The sequence below is a fragment of the Nyctereutes procyonoides genome, unplaced genomic scaffold, assembly GCF_905146905.1.
Source record: "Nyctereutes procyonoides isolate TBG_1078 unplaced genomic scaffold, NYPRO_anot_genome, whole genome shotgun sequence".
Lineage (NCBI taxonomy): Eukaryota > Metazoa > Chordata > Mammalia > Carnivora > Canidae > Nyctereutes > Nyctereutes procyonoides.
The window spans coordinates 14,470,884-14,496,990 of record NW_026575159.1 but is presented as its reverse complement, the minus strand read 5'-3'; the positions used below and the strand labels follow the sequence as shown (position 1 = coordinate 14,496,990).

General features: G+C 33.4%; 1 protein-coding gene across 3 annotated transcripts in view; it reads right to left on the bottom strand.

Annotated features, from left to right (window-relative positions):
- Positions 1 to 26,107, bottom strand: part of MTBP (MDM2 binding protein) — a 71,484-nt gene that overhangs the window by 40,993 nt on the left and 4,384 nt on the right. For all 3 annotated transcript variants that reach the window (XM_055314386.1, XM_055314388.1, XM_055314387.1), the window contains exons 3-11: positions 25,655 to 25,728; positions 25,405 to 25,553; positions 23,373 to 23,431; positions 21,465 to 21,609; positions 20,389 to 20,506; positions 19,377 to 19,511; positions 17,530 to 17,624; positions 16,660 to 16,732; positions 10,801 to 10,918 (exon numbers count right to left, since the gene is read on the bottom strand). In XM_055314386.1, the coding sequence (XP_055170361.1) occupies positions 10,801 to 10,918; positions 16,660 to 16,732; positions 17,530 to 17,624; positions 19,377 to 19,511; positions 20,389 to 20,506; positions 21,465 to 21,609; positions 23,373 to 23,431; positions 25,405 to 25,553; positions 25,655 to 25,728 (966 nt within the window). The remainder of the gene's footprint in view (positions 1 to 10,800; positions 10,919 to 16,659; positions 16,733 to 17,529; positions 17,625 to 19,376; positions 19,512 to 20,388; positions 20,507 to 21,464; positions 21,610 to 23,372; positions 23,432 to 25,404; positions 25,554 to 25,654; positions 25,729 to 26,107) is intronic.

The window sequence follows — 26,107 nt, the reverse complement described above, 5'->3', positions numbered from 1 at the left end:
ATACTGTTTATAAATATTAATCTTAGAAAAGGAGTTTCAATAAAGGTTTTAGGAAGGAAAAATCCTTGTTACCAGTTGCATTTGAAACTCAAGTTTGCTAAGAGTTATAGTTACTTTAATTCATTTATAAACTTAGCACTTTGCCAATTCAATTTATGGGTGTCCCTTCAAGCCATAGCACCCTTTCCACATTTATTTTACATTCCATCACCTTTATGAGCATTTTAATCATGGAAGCCTGTAATTACAACAATTTTATTTTTCTCAAAAGAAAAATATTTATTTTAAGGAACTCCCCTAATCATAATGACTATGCAGTCATTTAAAAAAATGTTATTCCAGGTTTGGCAGATGTTAACTGAAGAGTTATTAAGTAGTTTTTATGTAAATACTACAGAGAGTAATAATAGATTTACAATTAGCATTGTTATTCAATTCTCATAGCAGTTCCTAAAGAAATAAGGGGAAATGATCACAACAGAAAACTTCTACCTATTTTCTTTGTTTTTTTAAGATTGATTTATTTGAGAGAGAGGGAGTGAGTGAGCATCAGAAGGAAGGGCAGAGGGAGACAGAGAATCTCAAGCAAACTCGCCCCTGAGTGTGGGGCTCTATCTTATGACCTTAGATCATGACCAGAGCCAAAATCAAGAGTCAGACACTTAACCACTTAACGGACTTCAGGCACTCATGTACCCTCTATTTTCTTCAGTTATTTTTACACTATCAATTTTTAAGAGATTGATTGGCTTGCATGTCCTCTCCAACAAACATCCATTTTGGACCTACTATATAGGTAAAATGAAAGAGGTAGAAACTACAGTGCCCTTTAAATGTAACAAATTTTACAAATAATATATAAACTATAATGAAGAGATAGATCATTCTTAGTTTCATTAGCAAACAAAATTCTAGTAAAATAAAAATAAAGTCATATTTTTTACCAAATAAGTTCCTCAGTGGTTCTTAAAATCTTGTAACACCCTCTCTTTTTAAAATTTTAACAATATAAAATACTAAAGAGTATTACTATAAGGAGGAAATAATATTCCACATGATATAATGAAAAATATCTCAGGATGATTAGGGTATAAGATATTCTGGTTAAGTAAATCCTCTGACTGACAAATATTATATATCTACATCTATATATCTTAAGAAACAACCAATTAATATACACAATTATTTTGATAATCATGCTAAAAATTAAACAATAAAATAAAATCTAGTCTTCAATGTAGGGATTTTATGAAGCTATACACTTCTCAACAATGTCATTGTTCATACAATTCTAGACTCAAATCTTTGAAATGGTCCTTAGGGTCAGCTAGGGAATCATAAGGAAAACAACAACAACAATCTAATCATATTTACAAATCATTTTCAAAATATTTATTGCCTAGCTTGATTCCCCACTGTCTTCATCAGACTAAGCTTTGAGCAATTTAACATGAAACTTAGCTTCACAGAGACTAGCCAAGAAAATGCCTCCAGGCTCAATTATAAAAATAAATCTGAAATGGTTTAAGAAACGATAGTATTGTTCAATAGCTGTATGACACCTCTTACTGTGAAGATTCCAAAAATGCAGAAAAAATTATAAATTGCACCATGACTATTTTAAATGAGTAAGTAACATTAGGATCATAAACTTTATATATTTCCCTTTAGTTACAACATAGTAAAATAGGCAATTTGAAAGCTACAATGAATAGACAAACTTCAGAAGATATTTCAAGATCTTTTAATCATGAAGAACAAGGATTTCTTTACTGTTCCATAGATATAGACATCCTTTAAGATTGACAGAATAACAAAAGCTACTGCAGAGTTTACAAAGTGTCTACCTTCATCACCAACTGTGATTCAAACAAGTTTGTGAGATACACTAAGCAAGTATTACTATCCTGGTTTTCTAACCAAAGAATTAAAAGCCTAAGATAGTGATTCTTTTTTTGTCTCACAGCATCTGAAGGACTTTCTCTTCAGTAACAGTGGCTCTCTAGCCTAGGGTTTTGAAAAAAGCACATCTAGGGGAGAAGTTCTTAATGCTGGATGCACTTGAAACACTTGAGTGCTTTTACAAGCTATTGAGGGCCTGGTTTCCTCCCCAGAAATTTGTATTTAACTGTTTTCAGGTAGGACCCCGCTAGACTTTCTTCCTTTTTGACCTTCCATCCTTCCTGCCTTACCTCCTTGCCTCTCTCTTTCCTTCCATCTCTCTCTCACAAAAAGTTTTAATGAGGTATAATGTACACATATCAAAGTATAAATGTGATTAACTTAAGGAAATTATATAATTATGCATCCATCACTATAATCCAGTTTTGGAAACTTATCTTTCTGCAGCCAATCTCCCCTCCTATTCCTGGCCTCAGGCAACCACTGATCTTCTTTCTGGACCTTTACCTTTTTATAGAAATTCCATATAAACTTACCATATTTAGGTACACTCAAAATTTGTCATGCCTCAATATGTTAAGCAATATTCCACTGTATGGACAAAACAAACTGTGTTTATCTATTCACATGGATATTTGCATAGTTTCCAGTTCTTAGCTACTATAAATATGGCTCTTATTAACAGTTACTTGCAAGTGTTTGTGTGAACATATGTTCTCATTTCTCCTGGATAAATACCTAGGAATAGAAATACTGAGTTGCATAGTTAAGTGTAAGTTTAACTGCTACACTGTTTTCCAGAGTATCTATGCCATTTTACACCATCACCAGCTATGTGTGAGATTTGCAGTTTCTTCACATCCTCATCAACATTTGATAGTCACTGTTTTTAATAATAGCCATTCTAGTAAGCGTATTATAGAATTGCATTGTGGTTTTAATTTGCATTTCCCAGAAGACTAATGATGTTAAACATTTTTCATGTACTTTATTAGCTATTCATGTATCTTAATGAAATGTCTACTCAAGTCTCTTACCTATTTATTAATTGGGTTGCAAGAATTTTTTTTTTTTTTTATATATCTGTCCACTGTTGACATGACTGGAAATGTTTTTTCTGGGTGCCTCAGTTGGTTAAGCACTTGCCTTCAGCTCAGGTTATGAATCTCAGGGTCCTGGGATCAAGCCCCACATTAGGCTCCCCCTCAGCAGGGAGCGTGCTTCACATTCTTTTTCTCTCCCTCTGGCCCTCCCCATTTCTTGTTTTCTCTCTCTCTCAAATAAAGAAGGAAAATAAAAAACAAAAAAATAGGAAATGTTTTTTCTTAGCGGTTTTTAAAATTTTTTTCTGGGGTGTCTGGGTGGCTCAGGAGGTTAAGCATCTAATTCTTGATTTTGACTCACATCATGATCTCAGGGTTCAGGGATCAAACCCCAGGTCAGGCTCCATGCTCAGCAGGGAGACTGCTTGTTTCCCTTTCCCTGTGCCCCTTCCCCTGCTCCTGCACACATGAGCTCTCTCTAAAATAAATAAATAAATCTTTTAAAAAATAAAAAAAAAAATTAATTTTTCTTAGTGTTTTTTTTTTTTTTTTTGAAAGTAGACATTTTTAGTTTGGGTGAATTTATAGATTTTTTTTTCTTTTTATAGATCCTTTTGGTTGATACATTTTCTTACGGTGTTTTATAGTTTTAATGCTTGCATTTAGTTATATAGTCCATTTAGAGATAATTTTTACATAAAAATCTTACATATGGATATCCAGTTCTTTCAGCACTGTGTTAAGGAGACTTTTTCCCATTGGTATCTTTATTTCTATACTATTCCATTGATACATGTATGTTCTTCATTCAATACCACACTGTCTTGAATACTGTGGCTTTATAGCTGTGAAGTTGTGAATCAGGTAGTGTTAAGTTCCCAAAAGTTGTTCTTCCTTTTCAACATTGTTTAGCCATTCTAAGACCTTTGCAATTCCATATAAATTTTGTATCAGTTTGTCAATTTCTATGAAAAGTCCTCTTGGGATTTTGTTAGAGATGAATTAATCTATGGGTCAATTCAGAGCGAAGTACCATCTTAATTTAGAGTTTCCCAATTTACAAACACGGTGTATCTTTTCATTTACTTCTATTTTCTTTAATTACTCTCAGTAAGTTTTGTAGTTTTCAGTGTACAGATCTTGCACTTCCTTTGTTAGATGTAGTCTTCAGCATTTTATTCACTGACTTCTGCTCTCATTCCTTCTTCCTAATTAGTCTTCTAGCTTCCTGAGGTTCATGTTTGGATTACTAATTTTAGATCTTTCTTCTGTGACAAGCATTTACGATCTTCTTAGTACTGACTTACATGCTATCCATAATTTGATATGTTTTGGTTTTATTAGTTAAAAACATTTTATAATTTCCCCTTTGGTTTCTTCTTTGACCTATGGGTTATTTAGAAGAGTCTACTTTCCAAATATTTAAAGTATTCCTCACGTTGGTATTTGCTAACTTCTAATTTAATTCTATTGTAATTTAAGAACATACTGGGCATTATTTCTACCCTTTTAAATTTATTAGCCTTATTTAATCACTTAATATATACATGGTTTATCCTGAGGAACATTCTATATATGCTTAAAGACAACAAGGACGCCACTGAATGGTGTATTCAACAAAAGTTAACACAGTAAAGTTGGCTGACAGTGTTCATTACCAGAAGTCCTACCATCTGCAATAATGCCCTGATCCCAGTGTCATTTCATTTTAACCTTATTAGTTTCAGCTCATTATTTTGAAACACTTTTATCACACTGATTTGAGAATCAAGAAGGCACATGATTCATCAATTCAAAACATTTCATTAGTCCTTATTAATCTATTCCCTTTAAAAATACTTTTACTAGAAGACACTTGTCTGTTAACAAAACAGTAACTTTTTTCAAGAGTACCTTTAAAATATTTTCTTTCAAAAGAATTCCAATTAAAAAAACATGAGACAACAATAGAACTCAAGATTGTAAAATTATCCGGATGGTCTGTGGATACATTCAGACTTGGGATCAGACAAAATTCTGATTGTACCCTGTGATATTAGAGAAGTTTCTTGATTTCTCTATACTTCAGATTATTCATTTGTAATGTATAGTTAGGCAATGATCAAAATTGAATCTTTTGACAATTCTGTAAAACTTCTCTGTGAACATATTGTAAGCCAGGCACTTTTCATTACACAACTGGCTTTTCAGTACAAGTTTTACATATAGAAGCCTTTCTTCAGAGTAATTCAGTTGCATTTGTTCATATAGTTATGTTTTTGTTTTTAAAGATTTTATTTATTTATTCATGAGAGAGACAGAGAGGCAGAGACATAGGCAGAGGGGGAAGCAGGTTCCTCTCAGGGAGCCTGATGTGAGACTCGATCCTGTGACCTAGGGATCATGACCTGAGCCAAAGGCAGATGCTCAACCACTGAGCCACCCAGGCATCCCCTGTTCACATAGTTCTTTTGCATTTTTCTTAGTATCATAATACTTTCTGGCTATTTCACTGAAAATTACTGTTAAAAATCATTCTTTGGCTACGTTTAATTTAAGCATAATTCAGTTGGAACATTGTTTTTCTATTTTAGGTCAAACCATATGCAACTGCTGATACCTAACAATTTTTGATATACAAGTACAGCAATATCATATGGTTCAAATTAATATATATATGTATGTTATTTCATCAGAGATGATTTGTTAAACCTAAGGAACTGACAAAAACTGGGGCAAATATTGTGATTCACACTGTATGGGTGGAATCCATTCAAATTTTTTTTACTTTTCCAGACAACAATTATCACTACCTGGAAATATAAATCTCATGTATTACTTAACAACTATTTTTGAGTACCTAATAAGTATCAGGCACTGTTCCAGGCACTGAAAATAAAGAAATGAATAAAAATAAAAAACTCCATCTTTTCTCCTCTGGCTTTGAGTGAGAGAAAAAGACATACTTTATTAGGTAGTGGTAAGTACTAACAAGAAAAAAAATAAAGTTGGAGAAATGGATATAAAGTCAGGAGAAGAGTCTGTTTGCAATTTTCGATGGGATGGCAAATTAGGTCCTGAATGAGAAAATGACTGGAGTAAAGGCCCCTCAAAACTGAGAGGCCTAGCCATATGGGCTTCTGGGGTAAAATCTAAACTCATTACCTCCACAGTCATGTAAACTTCCTGAGAACATGGACTTTGTTCTATTCCTGCTGGTCCAGCATGTATAACAGTGCCTACTGTGCTGTGGATATTCGAATATAATATCTGCTGAAAAACTGAATATTTAATGCAAAACTTCTATTTATATAAACAAATACATACAAGTGTTTACACACATACTCCAAATTGTTGTTTTTACCACAAATGTTAGCATAATAGCCTTTCCACATCTAACTTTTTTCAAGTACTATCTCTTCTGGATTTATGGTTGGTTGCTATTGAATACAATGGTATAATTAAGTAAGACTTGTAATGGCTTCTTGATATTTCTTTCTTTTTTTCTTTTAAGATTTTATTTATTTACTCATGAGAGACATGGAGAAAGAGGCAGAGACGTAGGCAGAGGGAGAAGTAGGCTCCCTGCAGGGAGCATGATGCAGAACTCGATCCCAGGACTTCCAGATCACATGAGCCAAGGCAGATGCTCAACCACTGAGCCACACAGGTGCCCCTTGATATCTATTTTCTATTATAGTTTAAATTCCAGAGGATCCCTGGGTGGCTCAGCGGTTTGGCGCCTGCCTTTGGCCCAGGGCGCAATCCTGGAGTCCCAGGATCGAGTCCCGCATCGGGCTCCCAGCACAGAGCCTGCTTCTCCCTCTGCCTATGTCTCTGCCTCTCTCCCTCTCTCTGTGTCTATCATAAGTAAATAAATAAATCTTAAAAATTAATTAATTAATTAATTAATTAATTAATTAATTAATTAATTCCAGGAAAGGAGGAACCAAGACTACCTTGCTCATTACTAATCTCCAGATTATTTTACCATGCCTGATACATAATATTTACTCAATCTCAAAAAAATGAATGAAAGGTGTGACTGACTAAAGGAATGAATGAATGAACAATAAGGTCATAAAGGATTAAAATCAGAGAATAGCTTAAAGGAACCGTATACAGTTTAGCATGGACAACAGGGGAGATGCAGAGCCAACAGTAAAGCAGAACTGGACATAATGTAGTAAGTTTCAGGAACACAGAACATTGATTTAAGAGCTTCATCTAATAGTTGATATCTTTAGAATAGAGAGAAACTTCCTGTAGTGGCACCATAATGGGATACGATGTTTTCCTAAGAGCTATTAAAACTTTATGCTAGCTAAAATTTGGCTCCTCTTTTACAAAAGGAGTTCTGTCATGAGATAAATAATTTCCCCTACAGAAAGGGCTATGGGTAGAATAGAACTTAATAATCAGCTGTCCAATTTGATTGTTTCTACTCCCAAGATAAAAAAAAAAATACTGTAAAGTAGGAGCATAATCAGCATTTAATGATACAGACTAATCAGTAATCAACAATCTGCCTTGGAAGATTGTCATGTGATATATGTCTTATTATTCAGAAGTTACCAATATTAATCTCCAAATTTCAAGAGGTGCTAATTTAAAGAAATCAAATCAAGTCATATTCTAAGGTAGTTTCTTTTTTTCTTTTTTTAAGGTAGTTTCTTAAAGTTGCAATGAAAAGCATGGGAAAAAATCCACTTACGAATAAATTCTAAATCAATAAATTACCTTTATAAAAGTTACAAAGGAAAAATTAATAATGGGCTGTCCAGATCACAGTCAAGTTTAATTAGGAGATATTAATAATCAATTCATAGTAAGCCTTACACACATGTAATGTTGAGAAATGGGTAAATATTATCCTAGGATTTCATGTAAAGTAAGTGAAATTGACTACTGCCACCTAGCAAATCTATTTCTGTTTTTGTTTTAGCATCTGCCAAAATCACCATGTATACATCTATTCCCTGGGAGGAGCTGAGAAGGGTCAAAGCTGCACTTCTTTATGTACTAGTACAGTGCAACAAACTATATTAACAATACCTGTTCCTCCAGGAAGCTGTTCTGAATTCTTACAATTATGTTAGGTCATACATTCTGGAAGTATCTTTTACTTCACCTTCATACTGTTGACTAAACAGAGTAAAAAATGATTTTTCAAAGTGCCTCCATCACTTGTTTGGTCGTGCAACTACTTTGTCAAGTGGAAGGACCAGTTTGACTCCCCTTTATTTCCCACACTGGTAATATGCAATAAATGGTATTTTGTTGTTGATGTTAATGATTATAGCCCCCTACGGTCTTCCAACTACCATTTGCTAAACTACTTTTTAATTTTTCTTTCACTTTTACCTTAAACTCAGGTATTTCTGAAGATCCTAGCTTTGGCTCTCTTCTCTAGTCATGCTGTGGTTTTGTCTAGCCACTCCTAGGGCTTCAACTATTACCTGCACACAGTCATTGTAGGCTTTTACATTGGGGGCTTCTCTGCATTTACACCCTTGTCTAGTCACAATCTCCCTATGAACCTGGGCCATTCTTGTGAGTAGCTTTAAATAAAAGAATACAGTAGAAGTGACACTGGGGGATCCCTGGATGGCTCAGCAGTTTGGCCTTTGGCCCAGGGTGTGATCCTGGAGACTTGGGATCAAGTCCCACGTCTGGCTTGCTGCATGGAGCCTGCTTCTCCCTCTGCCTGTGTCTCTGCCTCTCTCTCTCTTTCTCTGTCTCTCATGAATGAATAAATAAAAATCTTAAAACAAAAAAAAAATAATGAAGTGACACTGGGCCAGATCTGGGACTAAGCCTTAAAAGTCCTAGAAGTTTTGATTTTTGTACATTTTGGAGTCTTAAGCCTCCATGGAAAAATTCCAGCTAACCTGCTAGAGATCACATGAAGAAAGCATGGGGCAAGGAAAAGGCTCCGAGATTATATGGAGAAAGTAAGATAGCAGCCACTGCATCCCAAGCTGAGTTCAACTTTTGAACAATCCATAAGCTCAGTGCAGCTGCATCAGTGACCCCTGGTGAGAATGGCAGAAAAACCATCCAGGTGGGGAAGCCTGGGTGGCTTAGCGGGTCAAGCTTCAGGCTTCGCTCAGGTAATGATTCCCGTGTCCTGAGAGCAAGCTCCTTGCTCAGCGGGGAGCCTGCTTCTCCCTCTCCTTCTGCCCCTTCTCTGGCTCATGCTCTCTCCCCCGCCCGCCCCCTCAAAATAAATAAAATCTTAAAAAAAAAAAAAAAAAAAGAATCCACCCAGGTAAACCTAGTTCAAAAAGCATTTGCTCATTGGGACACCTGGGTGGCTTAGCAGTTGAGTGTCTGCCTTTGGCTCAAGGCATGATCCCAGGGTCCTGGGATCAAGTCTGCATCAGGGTCCCTGCAGGGAGCCTGCTCTTCCCTCTGCCTATGAGTCTGCCTCTCCCTCTAAGTCTCTCATGAATAAATAAAATCTTTAAAAAAATAAATAAAAATAAAATGAAAAAATAAAGCATTTGCTTTTTGAAGCTACTTAGTTTTAGGCTGGTTTGTTACAAAATAAATAAAACAGGTGGTAAACTCAAAATCTAAATCTCTAGCCCTGACCATTCTCTAGGCATAATAGACCTAATTTCAAACTCTAAATTTAAATTTCCATATAGATATCATCTCCATTTCAAATTCAACATTTGCTAAGATGGATTTCAGCATCTCACCTATATAATACTGTGTAAGCTACCGATAAAATTTGTACTCCTCAGGATTCTATGGCTCTGGAATCTTTCTAGAGATTTCTTCTAGAACGATCCAGGTCAATATGTTTCCATTCCAGATCTTAGTCCCTTCATACCATGGGACACGAAAACTAACTATAAGCTCAAAGATAATTTAAACAAATTATTGTCCAACAACAACAACAAAATAAACCAAGTACATATAAGCAAACTATGAAGAAGCACCATTTAGCTATATGACTGGGGCAAGCAACTAACATTTTGAGGCATAATTACTTCAAAAAATACTAGTTTGGATATAAATGGTGTGATTTTACAACAGGTTTCATTTTTATAATGATATTTTGAATGTAATAAAGCATTAGATGCAATACAGTGCAGTGATTAAGAACAAAGCCTGGGTTCAAATCCTTGGAGAAGTAACAGAACTATTAACTGTCGGAGCCAGGATTTGAACCAAGATTCTGCCAATTAACAGCTCTGTAACTTCTTCAAGTCCCAATTTCTGAATCTGTTAAATGGATATAAAAATAAATTTATAGGGCTATCATAAGAATTAAATGAGCCAATATTTCTAAAGTAGGTAGAACACTGCATAGCATATAATTATTAAATAACTTCTATTTCTTCAGAAAACTATAATCACAAGGTTTTATGTACCATATGATAAATTAATCACTTTCTTTTTTTTTTCAGATTGTATTTATTTATTTGACAGAGTGAGAGAGAGAGAGTGCATGTGTGAGCATGAGTGGAGGTCAGGGAAGGAGAGGGAGAAGCAGACTCCCCACAGAGCAGGGAGCCCAACGCAGGGCTCGATCCCAGGATCCCAGGATCTTGACCTGAGCTAAAGGCAGATGCTTAACCAACTGAGCCACCCAGGCACACCTGACTACTTTATTTCATAAATTTCATTCCTGAAATGTCTCTAAGAAACCCATGTTTGATATAATCAGCTATCTACTTAACCAAAATTGCTTTTAGATCACTGGTTTTCTTTTGAATATATAAGGTAGCATATACTTGTTGTCACTAACAGTAGGTTATTAGAGATAAAAAAATCTTAAAATGCTGTGGCTTTGTTTTAAAACTAAGTAATAAATAATATTTTCTCATAAAGAATAAAACAACTTAAAAAATTTACTACTTACCACTGATTGTCTTAGGCTTTTTAGCTATGTATTCTCTCCATTTTCTTGAGCTGAGTTGGCTGGGAGGTGGAATAATTATGTTACTAATAGTACACGGCAATACAAAAAGTGCACCAACCTAGATAAAACAGAACGTATTTTTAGTGACTTACACACTGAAATTAATTCTTAAATAGTGTCACCTGACAATTTTCCACTCAAATTTCACTTATATAACAGGTACTTTTTCATACTCTCTCACAAGTCCACTGTAAAAACTGGAAAACCAAAAACAATGCCCAAACTGTTAGGGAAAAAAAAGGTAAAAAACCAGACAAAGGTAGTCAGACACAGACACCGTTTTCCATTAAGTTATGTATTTCTGGGCAGCCTGGGGGGCTCAGCAGTTCAGTGCTGCCTTCGGCCCAGGGCATGATACTGGAGACCCGAGATCGAGTCCTACCCCGGATCGAGTCCCACATCAGGCTCCCTGCATGGAGCCTGCTTCTCCCTCTGCCTGTGTTTCTGCCTTTCTCTCTCTCATGAATAAATAAATAACATCTTTAAAAAAAATTATGTATTTCTGAAAACCTCGTTATTCACGATATTTGCTTTAAGTTCAGGTTGTAGTGTCATTTCTTTGTATATCTGCAAACAGTGAGAGAGGCTGGGAATGCCATCATCAAAAGATTTTTTCATACTTAGCCATAATTTTATAACCTTTTGACTGGATGGATTATTGTTCTGGTTTCAAAATTACAATACATTTTTAGGTAATTTCAAAATTGCTGTTCCTAGAAATCAGAGATTTAATGCTACTAAAGTATAAAATGCAAAGAAACCATGAATCCTATGCCAGAGAACATACAGCAGCTTCCAACTGATTTATGAGAAAATTCAGCTCATTCATTTTTGCATTTCCAGGGCTGGGCATAAGATGTTTATTAAATATTTCTTTTTCCCAAAGCCAGCATATTATATTTATTTTTTTAATTTTTTTTTATTTATTTATGATAGTCACAGAGAGAGAGGGGCGGGGCAGAGACATAGGCAGAGGGAGAAGCAGGCTCCATGCACTGGGAGCCCGACGTGGGATTCGATCCCGGGTCTCCAGGATCACGCCCTGAGCCAAAGGCAGGCGCTAAACCGCTGTGCCACCCAGGGATCCCGCATATTATATTTAGGTAAATTCTCAATTCGATTACAAACTGAATAAAACAAAGTATACTTTGAAAGCTACATTTTGCCTGTTTGGTCAGAAATGTAAGCTACAACAATCAGCAAATCCCAATAAATATCATTTTTTAACTCTGGGGAAACTTAAGTATGATATTCTATAGATCTTAAATCTAATGAAAAATCACTTTTAATTGTCCTTTGTAGCTGAATGAGTCTCATGACATATATGATACTAAGTCAATACTTTAATGTATTAGTTTTACTGCTATTTATTATCTGCTGTATTCTTAGATATACAAACAAATATATTAGGGGCAAAAAAAGGAAAAATTAAATATGTTTATTTTTCTTTGTTATTACAGCCATGTCTTTTTTATTCTAAGTCAAATGTATTTCACAACGTAGAAGACACTAAAAATGAAAGATATTAGCAACAGTAAATAATCATTAAGTATAAAAAGATCTAACTTTTGAAACACTAAGTTCTAGTTCTTCATATCTGCATGAGTAAGACTATATAGCCTAAAATGCATAACAAAGGTGTTTAGCACAAAGGACAGACAGCTGTATACTATATCAGGGCCCAGTTATACCTTAATTATATAATTATTATAGTTATTACTTAATACATTAGAGATGCTAAATGCAGTTCAATGCACAACTTAAAGCCTGATATTATAAATGTCTTACCCAGCCAAAGAAATACCCAAATGTCTGAGACAGCTTATTCTTGAACAGATATTTGCTATAAATATGAAAATAAATATTTCTAAATCCCATAAGCTATAATTTCCTATAATACATTTATGTCAATTGTTTATAATGGGTTCATAACAAACTTCGATTCTGATAATTTGTTCTCACTTATGAACTTATCATTAGATACACTCTGAGACTTGAGGATAAGGTTTCTAGGTTATCATTCTATCCCCAGAATTTAAAAATCAAATACCATTTCAAACCTGAATTTTGAAACCTTGATTCAATCTTTTCAGTAGACACAACCCAAACAAGCAGGCACTAAGGTGATCATGTTTCTAACTTTGCAAACTCTTTCCTTAAAAAAATATTTCCTAGGGTGCTTGGATGACTCAGTGTGTTAAGCATCCAACTCTTGATTTCAGCTCAGGCCATGATCTCAGGGTTGTGAGATCAAGCCCTGCAGTGGGTTCCAAGCTAGGTGTAGAGCCTCCTTAAGAGTCTCTCTCTCCCTTTCCCTCTGTCCCTCTCATCACTACCACCCTTCACCCACGCCACTAATGCTCTTTTTCTCAAAAAAAAAATTTTTTTTAAACAAATGAAACAAAATAAAAAAAACTTCCTGGTCATACAATTGATTAGTAGATATCATGTTCCCTTAACAATCCTCTTATTTTTTAGTAAGCTAATAAAAGGTTTTATTTTTAAAACCTACTATAAAAGGTTTTTATTTTTATTCTGAGGCTAATCAAAGTTTTTTTTTTTTAAGTCAGAAGTTAACTTAAGATCATATAATCACTAGACTTTAAGTACTATGAAAGCTTCCTAAGGAGGGGCCTTGTCCATTTTATTCTCTCCAGGATCGAAAACAAGTACCTGGCACACACAACAGGCAGTCTCTGTCCTAGCATCATACACAAAATTGTTGAATAAATAAATGAAGCTCAAGTTATAAAGCATAAAAAGTATTTCAAAGAATGAGCACACAAATCAAAAGTACTTTTTCAAAAATGTAAAAGACTAATTATGACCCAATATAAAAGGAAGATACAGTGCTTCACATTTAGAGCTATGTTAGCTAAATTATGTTTCCAAAAATCATCCCTTTTGCTGCATTAAAGTAGGACATCTATACAAAGTTCCATCACTTATTTGTCTTTTATTCATAAAGAATATTCTAATATTTCTTTAAATATTTTATTTATTTATTTTAGAGAAACAAAGAGCGAAAGCATGCAAGCAGGGGCAGGATACAGAGGGAGAAGGAGAAAGAGAACCCGAAGCCGACTCTGTGCTGAGCACAGAACTCAACACAGGGCTCAATCCCATGACTGAGATCATGAGCTGAGTCGAAATCAAGAGTCAGGTGCTCAGCCAAATGAGCCACCCAGGTGCCCCCAAGAATGTTGTATTGTCATTGTCCAAGAAGCAATAAAAATGATAATCTAATATACCAAATTTAAAACAAAACAATTGAAAATACAATATAAATATTCCAATTTGGTTTTCATTGCAACTTTTGAGATGAATAAAACAGGGATGATTACTTAGAGTTTACAATTTTAAAAAGTTGAAAGCCAGTGAGTGGTAGAGCTAGCTAGGACTTAAATCTAAGTTTTCCAAAGTACATACACTCTTACTTGAGACTTTCTATTCTATCATACTCCTCTCTTTCCCTATTTGATAACACAGGTGAGGTGACTGATGATAAATGATATTCTCATTTCCTAGAAAAAAGAGGCCCCCCAAAATTAGGTGAATTAGATAAGGTTATACAGAGAACTATCTAGTTACTTGAGTTGAAATAGGAACAGATTTTTTTTAATTCTTTGTGTTTTTTTTTAACTATACAACTTCACAAGACTTCTATGTGCATATTTTTGTAAAGATGTATGATCTTGCTAATCTGTTTAAAGTAGATCCTCCATGTTATTACTCTATTGTAGTCTGCTTATTTTCTTCAGAGTTCTTTTGTTTTGGAGAAAGCGGGAGTGTAAAGGGTGAAGAAGTGGAAGAAAGAATCTTAAGGAAGCTCTACACTTACTGCAGAGCCCCACATGGGGCTGGATCTCATGATCCTGAGACTATGACCTGAGCTGAAATCAAGAGGTGGCTACTTAACCAAATGAGCCACCCAGGCTCCTGTTTTCATAGTGTTTATTATTTTTCCCACCAAAATGTAGGTTCCATGAGGATAGTCCTCATCTGTGCAATCCATCACTGGATCCCTAATGTTTAGCACAGTGTCTAGCACATAATAAGATACATGTTAGATAAATAAAACATAAAATTTTAAATTTCACATTAGATATACTTTGAGCATAAAAACATCGGCTAATATTATACTTCAGGCTATTGCTTCAAAAGCTACTTTATCAAATAAACATTTAGGCACACTTATTAAAAACTTAATTTTATGGAAGAGGCTGAAAGTCAAATTTTAAGATTTATTTGAGAGAGAACATGCAAGGGCGAGAGGGGGAATCTTAAGGAGGCTCCATGTTCCAGGGTGGAGCCTAATCAATGCAGGGCTTGATCTCACAACCCTAAGATCATGACGTGAGCCAAAATCGAGATTCAGATGCTAAACTGTAAAGTCAAAATTTTAAATTACCATATAGTCAACCATCTTAAGGCCAAAATCATATTTCCTTTATGTATCAAATTTCTAAGGGAATTATAACCAATATTTGATTATAGTGCCATGGGGAAACTATAATTACAATAATCATTTTCCTCCCTGTAGAATTGTTTGATATAGTTTGTTGTTAAAACAGTAAGATAACGTTAAGTAAATATTGTCAATGAATATTCTGTGCATTAAAAAATTGTTTTCGGGGATCCCTGGGTGGCTCAGCGGTTTAGCACCTGCCTTTGGCCCAGGGCGCGATCCTGGACTCCGGGAATCACGTCCGGCGTCGGGCTCCCAGCATGGAGCCTGCTTCTCCCTCTGCCTGGTCTCTGCCTCTCTCTCTCTGTCTATCATAAATAAATAAATAAATCTTTAAAAAAAATTGTTTTCATAGGGGCACCTAGGTGGCTCAGTGGTTGAGTGTCTGCCTTTAGCTCAGGCCATGATCCTGGACTCTCAGGATCAAGTACCACATCAGGCTCCCTCATGTGAGCCTGCTTCTCCCTCTGCCCCTCTCTCTCTCTCTGTATCTCTCATAAGTAAATAAATAAAATTCTTATAAAAAAAAGTTATTTTCATAGAAACACAGTAGTTAAACAACCAGAAAGAAAAGCAAACTTTTAGTTTTTCCCATTAACAACTATACTTGACTTCAAATTGATGACTTTGGGGTGCCTGGGTGGCTCAACGGTTTAGTGCCTGCCTTCAGCCCAGGGTGTGATCCTGGAGACCTGGGATCGAGTCCCACATCGGGCTCCTTCATGGAGCCTGCTTCTCCCTCTGCCTGTGTCTCTGCCTTTCTGCCTCTCTCTCTCTGTGTCTCATGAATAAATAAAATATTTAAAAAACAAAAAAAACAAATACATGACTTAAAAATATATATATATACACACACTGAAATAGACACATATCTCACAAACATCACCAGAATTAAGAAAGAAAAACTGAAAACTTCCAAATGAGTATACAGTGGGGCTTTGGAAGTTTTTCTTACTTCCACCCACCTGTCTTACCACAAAAAAGATAATGCAAGCATATGAATATCTTCTCACATAACTGAAATGAGATGTTGAAGGAGTAGGTTAACAATAATAATGTGTTTTCAAATTTTAAAACTAATGAAATTGTCAGTCATGAAGCTTATTTTTGAAAATCTCTTCTAAAAACTCAACATCATTTCATGTCTGCAGAGGACTTTGGTGTTATTATGGGAAGTCCAAAGTATCTTAATATCAATTAGGACCAAAATCCTATGTTAAAGAAGTAAATTTATTATGCAAAACAGATTAACAAACTATATTCCTTTTTTCACTCATTCTTAAACATTATATTAAAAACTAAAAAAAAAAAAAAAAAAAAAAACCCTATACCTTGCCACGCAGAGAGGAAATCTGCTCCAACAACAACACGGAATTCTGTTTGGTATTGTTTTTTGTCAGCCCTCTGAACAAAGGAGTTAAAGAAATGATGAATGATAACCACAAAACAATACTACTCCCTAATACAAGTTTGGTCCTCTAATTCACAAGGTTCTTAGATTATTTATTAAAAATTTTAACTGTAGGAATTCATAATTACTCCTTTCCTTAAAGATAATTATTTTTCTAATGCTGAAAATATACCAAGAAAAGAGTGCTTCTATGAGGAGCAGCCCTATAAACTATCAGAAAAAGAGATTTGTAAAAACTGTAGTTTCTACACAAAAGAACACCATGCGAATGTTCCATTTCCAGCAACAATTTCTTTTTATACAAAATGTTCTGTTCTGTTAAGTGTATTTCTAAAAATCCTTTTCTTAAAAGAGAGCCTAAAAATGTTGAATATTTGCAGATACATGAGATAGCATTTGTATTTACTTAAATATATAAAAAGATACAGTGGACTGGTGCTTATATATCTGTCCTGCTGATGACAAGAGAAACATATGAACATTTCAGAAGTATATAAATTACTGTTTTTCTGCACATATTCCTAACATTTCTCCAACCTCCCTACCCCATTAGCAATGAATAGAAATACCAGAAAGTCTTTGGCCTATTTTAGAAGCAGAAGTATAGTACTTGAAGGAGGTTTTCTTTTTGAAAGTTGTAGAATTTCCATTGAAACCATGGCAATTAAAAATATGCTGAATATTATTAAAGAAAAAATCCTCAGTACAGTCAAATATCAAAATATGGAGGAAATAGTCTACCTGACACAGAAAATGTAATCTAAAAATGAACATGTAAAGAAAAGGATACAACTCAAATTCGAAGTCCGACATATAGCAGGAGGGTAGATCTGATAATTTTATCATCTGCACAAATTCTAAAGCAGGACCATAATAATGGTAAACCTAGGAAAGAAATAAGATTACATGATACTTTAAGTTCTATAAATAAAATAAAAGTGGACAAATTAGTGATTACAATTTAAAACTTTAAAATGATCTTTAAAAGCCTGTGTTTACACATTATTCAAGCCAAACACTAATCTTCTATAGCAGACAAGTATTTCTTCCATTTCAATTCTGCCTTTCACAGTAGAGATAGACATAGATTTCTTAGTAACTGAAAAGAGTTTTAACAGAGGGAAAATAAGTCTGGAAAGAAGCAAGCAAAAGATGTAAAGAGTTCTCAACTTTTTGTGTTTAGTTTCAGCAAGACAGACAGGTGATCCAAGGGGCTAAGATGTTGAAGAAACAAATTTCAAGGGTTTGTAAGACTGAGAAAGAAAATTCTCCAGGATAAACTTATATCGAGTGGTATACTGAGATTTAAAAAACAAACAAACAAACAAACAAACAAAAAAACCTTGAAAAAAAAGGTAAAAAGTTAAGAGAACTAGTGAAGCCAAGAGCTCCACTCAGAGAAATGAGATTGCAGTCTTTGGGCAGAGCCTAAAACAGCCAACACTGAGCTAGTGAAGGAGGACAGGTGTTTTAGGAGTTGAGACCACAGTACTTCACAAAAAGGATAAAGAAAAGCTAACACATTTTGAGAAGACAGCCCAAAGATTTGGGCAGAAAATGGAGTAATTTCACCATATGTGATTATGTGTATATATATATAGACAAAAATACATACACACATATACAGTATATGTATGTGTGTGTGTATACCTGTATACGCAGAGAGAGACATTTATTAAAGAGGTTGTACCCTAAGATTCCTGTCAACAGCAGCAAAATTTAAATAAATTATTCATACCTGAATGGTATACTATGAAAGAAGAGACACTGAGGTCATCAATCTTATAATCTTTAGAAAATATGTAATATTCCTGTGAAAGATGGCCATGGCAGGTTACTTAAAAGTAAGCAATTCTGAACAACTACTGGGAAATGTGTTTGCATCAGAAATATGTCCTTTTGGTAGTACCCCTTTTTCAGAAAATATTACCCATCAATCTGACATCCTTGTAACTTCCATGACTGTTGCTTTGCACATTCTTGAATTGTATCTTTTAAAGTGAATTTCTAAAGTGCTTTTATACAAATACCTCCTTATGTTGTTTTTACCAATGTTAAAAAAAAAAAGCCAACTAAACACTTTTAAATTGCATTTCATAATTATTTGCATTTTAAGAATGAATGAAGATATGGGACACAAACTAACACTTCTTAAACTGTGAATGAAGCAAATGTCAGATACTGTAACCTCTTTCTTCATTTAACTTTTGTAATAACTTTGTAAGGTAAGTATGTTATTGTCTTCATTTCACAAATGAGTTATTCAATCTACCCAGGTTACAATACCTTGTCAGTGACAGTGCCAGATTTCAAACCCAGGCCTACCTAACATCAAAGCCTATTCCCTTTCCAGTGTATCATATTCCCTCCAATCCAGTCTTAGAAAGGTCTCATAGCAAAGACCCAGCCAAAAGAAGTTTACTGATCTAAAGTTAGGATCATTCCATTTAAAAAATAATCTAAAATAATGATAGTTTTGCCAACATTCAATGCTGGTAACATGCACTTAATTATAATTGTAATAATTATGCAAGCGAGCATATTTAAGCCTATATATTAGTTTCAAGATTCAAACATCTTATAAGAACAAAAATATGCACGAATGGATGATTGCAAAATGAATTAAACATAGTTTACCTTTGGCAAAATATTCTTATCCTTTGATGGTATTACCTTGTTGGTTAGAATGCAAGGATTTAAATTAGATGTACTAAAATTCTTAGGTGTAACTCCCTTTAAACAAAATTCAGGAAAACTAATTTCAACTCCAAACTGAAAAGAAACCAAGAGAACACAAGTATAAACAGCATGAATAAAGTTACAAAGATGAATACATCTGACTGCAATGAAAAAGTTGAGAAGAAAACCACAAGGAAATATATTTTTGATTCCTCAGCTCAAAATGTGGTTCTTCCACTTATGTACACATCCTTCCTATTTCAACTTACACATGGATCTTTTCATGAAAAGCTTTCCTTGGTCCTACCCCACCCCACAAGAGTGTATTAATAAGCCCATTCTGTGTAACCATAGAGCCAAACAATCTCCTTTACATTTACTTGTTCAATATCTGGCTTCTCACCAATCTGCAAATTCTGCACAAACAGAGCTTGTCTGTCTTATTTAAACAAATCCTTAGGACAAGACCCCATACATAGTTTGCTTTCAAAATAAGTTGCTGACGAAAAGATGAATTTCTGCAGAAGCAGAAATATTAGGGGTGTTAATAGTAATGATAACAATGAAACTAATGTTTAATGAGTGGTTACTTTCTACTTTACATAATTTAACCTTCATAAAAATCTATGAGATAGGAACTATTATGACATCTATCTTGAGCTCCCTGCTTAGTGGGGAATCTGCTTCTCCTGCCCCCTGCTCATGCTGCTCTCTTTCTCTCACTCACTCTCTCTCTCAAATAAAAAAAAATTTTTTTTTAAAAAAGTGCTCAGGAGCAATATAACTCAGTACTCAATAGCCAGTGACTATCAGGACAGGCAAAACATTTCCATTATGGCAGAAAATTCTTAATGCTATTCTAGAACATCTTTATAAGGTACATTTTCATTCAAATTCATTTAAACTATCAGTGTTGTAAATAAAGTTGAAAGGCCTGCTTTGCAAACAGTGATAACAGAAATCCACTTACCTTTCTTTCCCATATCTGAATTTTTCCCCTCCATAATTCTTTTGAGTCAATAGCATTTTTGAGATCTTCTAAAGATACAACATTAGCGGAGAGGTATTCTGCAATTTTCTGACAATTTCTATAAATAAAAGACTATGATGATTAAATATAGGGTTTTATATCTTCCTTAAATTTAATCCTAACAAGCAAAAGTGCAGTTTCTATTGCTGCTTTTATCTACTAACATTACAGAACATTCCTTAAGTCAGTCTCTGAGGGACTCACTATTATATGTCCATTCAATCTCAATATCCCTGAAAAGAGGAATTACCATTAATAATACAGATGAAGGAACAGATATTCCTATTACTATTTACTGACTTAAATGTGTCAGATATGCACATATATACACACACATATAGTATCAGTCCTTTATATTTAAAGGACTGCTCACCTAAATTTTTCCCACACAGTTTCATATGGAATTCCATAATAGCACTTATCATAGATGATCCTGACTAACAGCATTCTTATTTCTCCTTGTATTTCCATGAACAAGATCAAATCTCACTTTCTTAATCCATCATGCTGTGCTTGGCCTAAAGTTAGCACTTTATAAACATTTGTTAAATGAAGAAAATCATGAAGTTAATAAATCCAAATGAGTATTTCTTTAAGGATCAAAATATACAATTGATCCTTACTAAAACAGCACAAAACACAATGGTGTATACTTGTTTCTACATTGCACAGAAAACAAAAAAATAAATCCAGTGTATCCATGTTCCATAGTATTCATCATAGTGCTCAATGGACAATACAAACCTATTTAAAAGCACACAGTGTATTTAGATAATTAATGCTCAATAATGGTTATAAAACATTGATATTTCCTAAAAACTTAAATATCTCAGAAACAAAGTATGAAATAAGAAAAATCTAGATTCTTCTTAATAGATAAACCTCTACTAACAGGATGACATAAAACTATATTGTCACATTAAAAAGATCTTCAAATGGGAAATCTATTAAAAAACAAGATAGCATGTTAACTGTTAAAAACAGATAACACAGCAAATATGAACAAAGCAACTTACATTTCACAATGATTTCCTGCTATAGTAATTTTTGCTGAATACCATTCCTTCAAATGTTTTAATGCTCCTATAGTAGGTAAACAGTCTTTCAACTTAGGAGGATCTTTGTCAGAAGGCAACAGTATTATATCTATCATTGCTCTACCTAGAAAGAGAATAAGATATTTCCATAATTTTTTTTCAGAAATCTGAAAATAGTACCCCCAAACAACTGAATTTTATATTTATTTAGAAGATAAAGGATTTTAACTTTAATTTCTGAAATTCTTCAAAATAATACACATCTTTAGATGTTCAAAATTTTTAAATGTTCATCATTTGACTTAAAGCCATTTTATCCTGAAATAGTATATGCCAGAAAATAATGAACTCTATCATAATTACTTGCCAACTATGCACCAGTGCTTAATTATATACATTGCTCTTGAGATCATCAATGCTACTGTACACTGAACAGAGGAAAAAAAAAAAAAACTGGGCAATTTCAGTATATTTCTCTATACTTAATTTATACAAAAGGGAATGACTTAATATAAAATTGTAATGTTCAAATAAATTTTTTCTTTATATAGAGCAATTAAACAGTCAGAAAACTCAATTATATTGGCAATGTCATTAATTCCTAAGAAAAAAAGTATAACTTCATAAAACTTCACATTTTATAAAATTATAAATTTATCAAAGGACCAAGAAAATATAAATGAAACAGAAACCAAATAGAAATTTGATAATGAAAGCATTCTAATCTGCCAAAACAGCAACTATATATTTCAGTGAATATTCTGGATTTGACACATTTCATTTATAAATAAATAAATAAATAAATAAATAAATAAATAATAAAACTTGATGCTTATTTATCTATGTATTCAGTTATTGTCCATGTGGGACCTTTACACTAAAACAGGATCTTGAATATAAGGATTAGACTGTGAGGTATCAAGTACATCAATGGTAATCACGTACGCTTTACTAATCATTATATACTTAAGCAACTTGTACAATACATGACATATAATAGATGCAACAAGTATCTGCTTAATAAATGACCTTCGGTGATGCAAATATTCAAAGAAAGCTCTTCAAAAGTATTTATAGATGCCAAACTATACCAAGCTTTAGATGTCAGCTACTTGACTGACACAAAGAAAGATAAATTTGAGACAGAATACAGTCTTAAAAATAGTATGATGTAATATTTCACAAAATATGCTTTTCATTATATAAAAAAAATGGGCTCTGTAAAAAAAAAAAAAAAGGCTGAGTAAAGGGCTTTTTTTAACTATATAACTTTCTATTTGATAACGTATATAGTGACCTCACACCTTACAAGAATGTTATCCAAATGATCTAGGTTAAAGAAGTTCTTTCTCCAGGAGGTGTTCATAGGACTAGTGTTCTATAGAATATACTGTGGAAAACAATGGTATATAGCGGAAACATTCTTCAGTAATAACTAAATAAGGAAACTGAGATGGGTATTTAATTTTCTAATTTCTAATTTTTGCCTAACTAAATAAAAACAATTAAGAGAATTGTAATGTCTCAGTAATATACTTTATTAAAGTAGTGGAGTGTGTTTTTTATCAACTTCAATTAAAAAATTATTTTTCAGGGTGCCTGTGTGGCTCAGTCAGTTGAGTATCTGACACTTGATTTCAGCTCAGGTTATGATCTCAGGGTCGTGAGATGGAGTCCTGCATTGGGCTCCACACTGGACATGAATTCTGCTTAAGAATCTCTCTCTCCCACTCTTTCTGCCCTCCCCTTCCTCTAAAAAAAATTTTTTTTTCATTTTGAACTTCAAAATTAGAAATGAGAACACTAGCATAAAGATTAAATTCATCAGTCATTCATAGAAAGTATAAAATAAAATAGAAATTATTGAAAAAAGTCATAAAATATTACCAGGAGCCGGAAGTTTATCTGACAACTGATGCAAATTTTCTGCAGATTCTTCATATAGCCTAAAATAAAAGGGAAAGTTAGAAAAATACACACACATACACATTACATATAATCATAATTAGTAATATTAAATAGACCTATGTGCCAGACACTATTATGTTAGATATATCATCTTATTTGATCTTCATGACAATCCATGAGGCACTACTATTAATATCCTTTAAATGATTTGTGTCAGTCACATAATTAGTAGGTGTAAAGCTAGGTTTCAAAAACTAAGTCCAAGGTTTTAGCCATACCCTCAAAAACAAATAACAAAAAAGGGGGAAAAAAACACTCTAATTTATACCTAGTGTAATTAAACATAAATAATAACCAATAAACCAAACATTTTTATAAACCCTAAAAGTATTGCCAAAGGTTTAATAGAGAAGGATACTGCTTTTCTCTGTATGGCATAAAACAGCTCTGGCTGGAATGGTGTCCTCCAATTCTTCAAAATCTTTTCATTTTATCCAAATGATGATTTCTTTTCCTCAAAATGTTATTATGTAACATAAAGTTACTTAAATCCTTTGTTACTAACCTGCCACTGTCTAGGAAACTTAAGGCATCTTATGGTAATAGTTTCCAAGCTCCCTCTTGTGGAAATAATTATTAGGTAACTTACTAGAAATAATTACCTTTACACTTGTCATCTTTAAATAATGGTGGGCAAACATGGGATTTTAAGAACTCTAAGGCTAGAAGGCAGCTTAGAAATGACCTGAAAGGATCTCAACACTTTACTGATGAGAAAATAAACGAGTGGAGAAATGAAGTGATTGGCTTACGATCAAGAAACTAGAAACTACCTTTTAATGACCCTTCAATACCTTTTCCTCAGTTCTACAATGTCTTCTTACATTAATTATACAAACATATGTAATTTGAAAACGGGAAAAAAGAATTTTTAAAGTCTGCAGTAATTTATAAAAACGTAATATGTGAATACTACAATAAACCGAAGTAGGTTTTTGTAATAAAATACTATGAGAGACTAAAATGAAAGATATTAATTTGAGTTAAAGACGGGATATGTCATGAAAAAAATAATCACAATTTATATCACCTACACCAACTTATATATTGTACCACAATTCAAAAAATCTGAGTGAATCCAATCACCTATACAATCCTCAGAAACTATGCATTTTAAAAGTGTCTGAATGTTCAAGATATACATAAATTGAAGAAATCGTGTATTTCAACCTCAAACAGCAAAATTAAAAGCATACTTTTAGGGTCTGAGTTTGAATACCAGTTATTAATCTTAAATAAAGTTTTTATTCAAGCTCTTAAAACTCATAATCAAGTAGAATTTATCTTTAAGAAAGTGACATATTAATTGGAGTATCACTTTTTCCGATTCCTGCAATTCTGTAAGCTTAAAAAAACTAAACATTTTCAGATGCCAATTTTTCCATTTTAAATAGTTTTACTCAACTAGTTTTGTTTCTTTTTTTAACTTTCAAAACGTGCATAGCTTTATTCATCTACTTAGATCTAACCTTTTCATGGAGCTGCAGCAAAATTCAAGTGTGCAAAATGCATTTCTAAAACGTAATGCAAGCAAAGCTTTTCACATTTACACTGGGAGGAAATACACAGAAACTAACAAGTCATATTTGGGAGAGTTCAGATTTTTTTTTTTTAATGACAAGAATTGCACAGTTCATTATTTTTAGACAGTTGTTGCAGATATAAACACTTAAAATTTTCTAAGCCAAGGTGCTTTAACAAGATAAATTTTTAAGTTGGAAAGAGCCAGTAACCTGAGATCATAGCTCACATAGAATTCCAAGTTAAAGTTCCAATTTCAAATTGCCTGTCTTCCAAGATGAAGGGTTGAAAATTTCAATTAACTAAAATTTCTTTCTGATAGCTGCTAAAACATTTAATCTTCACTCTTGTGGTTAAAATATTTAATAACATTAAATATTTTAAAGATATTATAGAAAGATATCATAGAAAGTACATATCATAAGCATACTCAGCCAAAGATATTGATTCTCTGCTATTACTATCTTCTTCCTCAAAACACTCAGTATTCAAACATTCTTCAATATTTGTTTGAAGAACATCTTCAATTTCATCTTTTTCTGTACCAAAATATATCTCTTCCCAGTCAGAACTGCAAAACTAATACATCAGAATATTGCATTAAATAATGGATTCTTGAAATTATTTATATAAACAAAGACATTCACTAACACCTATTTTTTTTTTTTCAGTTCTGTTACCTGATAAAATCCATATATTGCCTGTACTGCAAAGAACCACTTCTTGGAACCAGGTATACCGCCTACCGAACATGCTTGAAAACAAAACCATGCTTATTAGAAGACATACCACAAATAAGCAGATGTTATAGCATATATACTTAGAGAATTACATAATTTTTGATACATATTATACAGTCCTCCAAGATATGTGTGTGTACATATATGCATATACATATATAGAGAGTAGATCTTTTTAAAATCTCTAAAAATTCAAATAGAACAATCTGCCTAAAGAGCAAAATTATTCCTTCACAATGAATAATTTTGTCAAAATCAAAATCCGTACTATTTTATTCATCATTTTAACCACTAAAATCTACCAAAAAAAATATATTCACTCAATTACTATTGAGTGACACAAAACTTTAAGTCATTTTAGGAAAAAGGATTCCCTCTTTAAAGACCATGAAT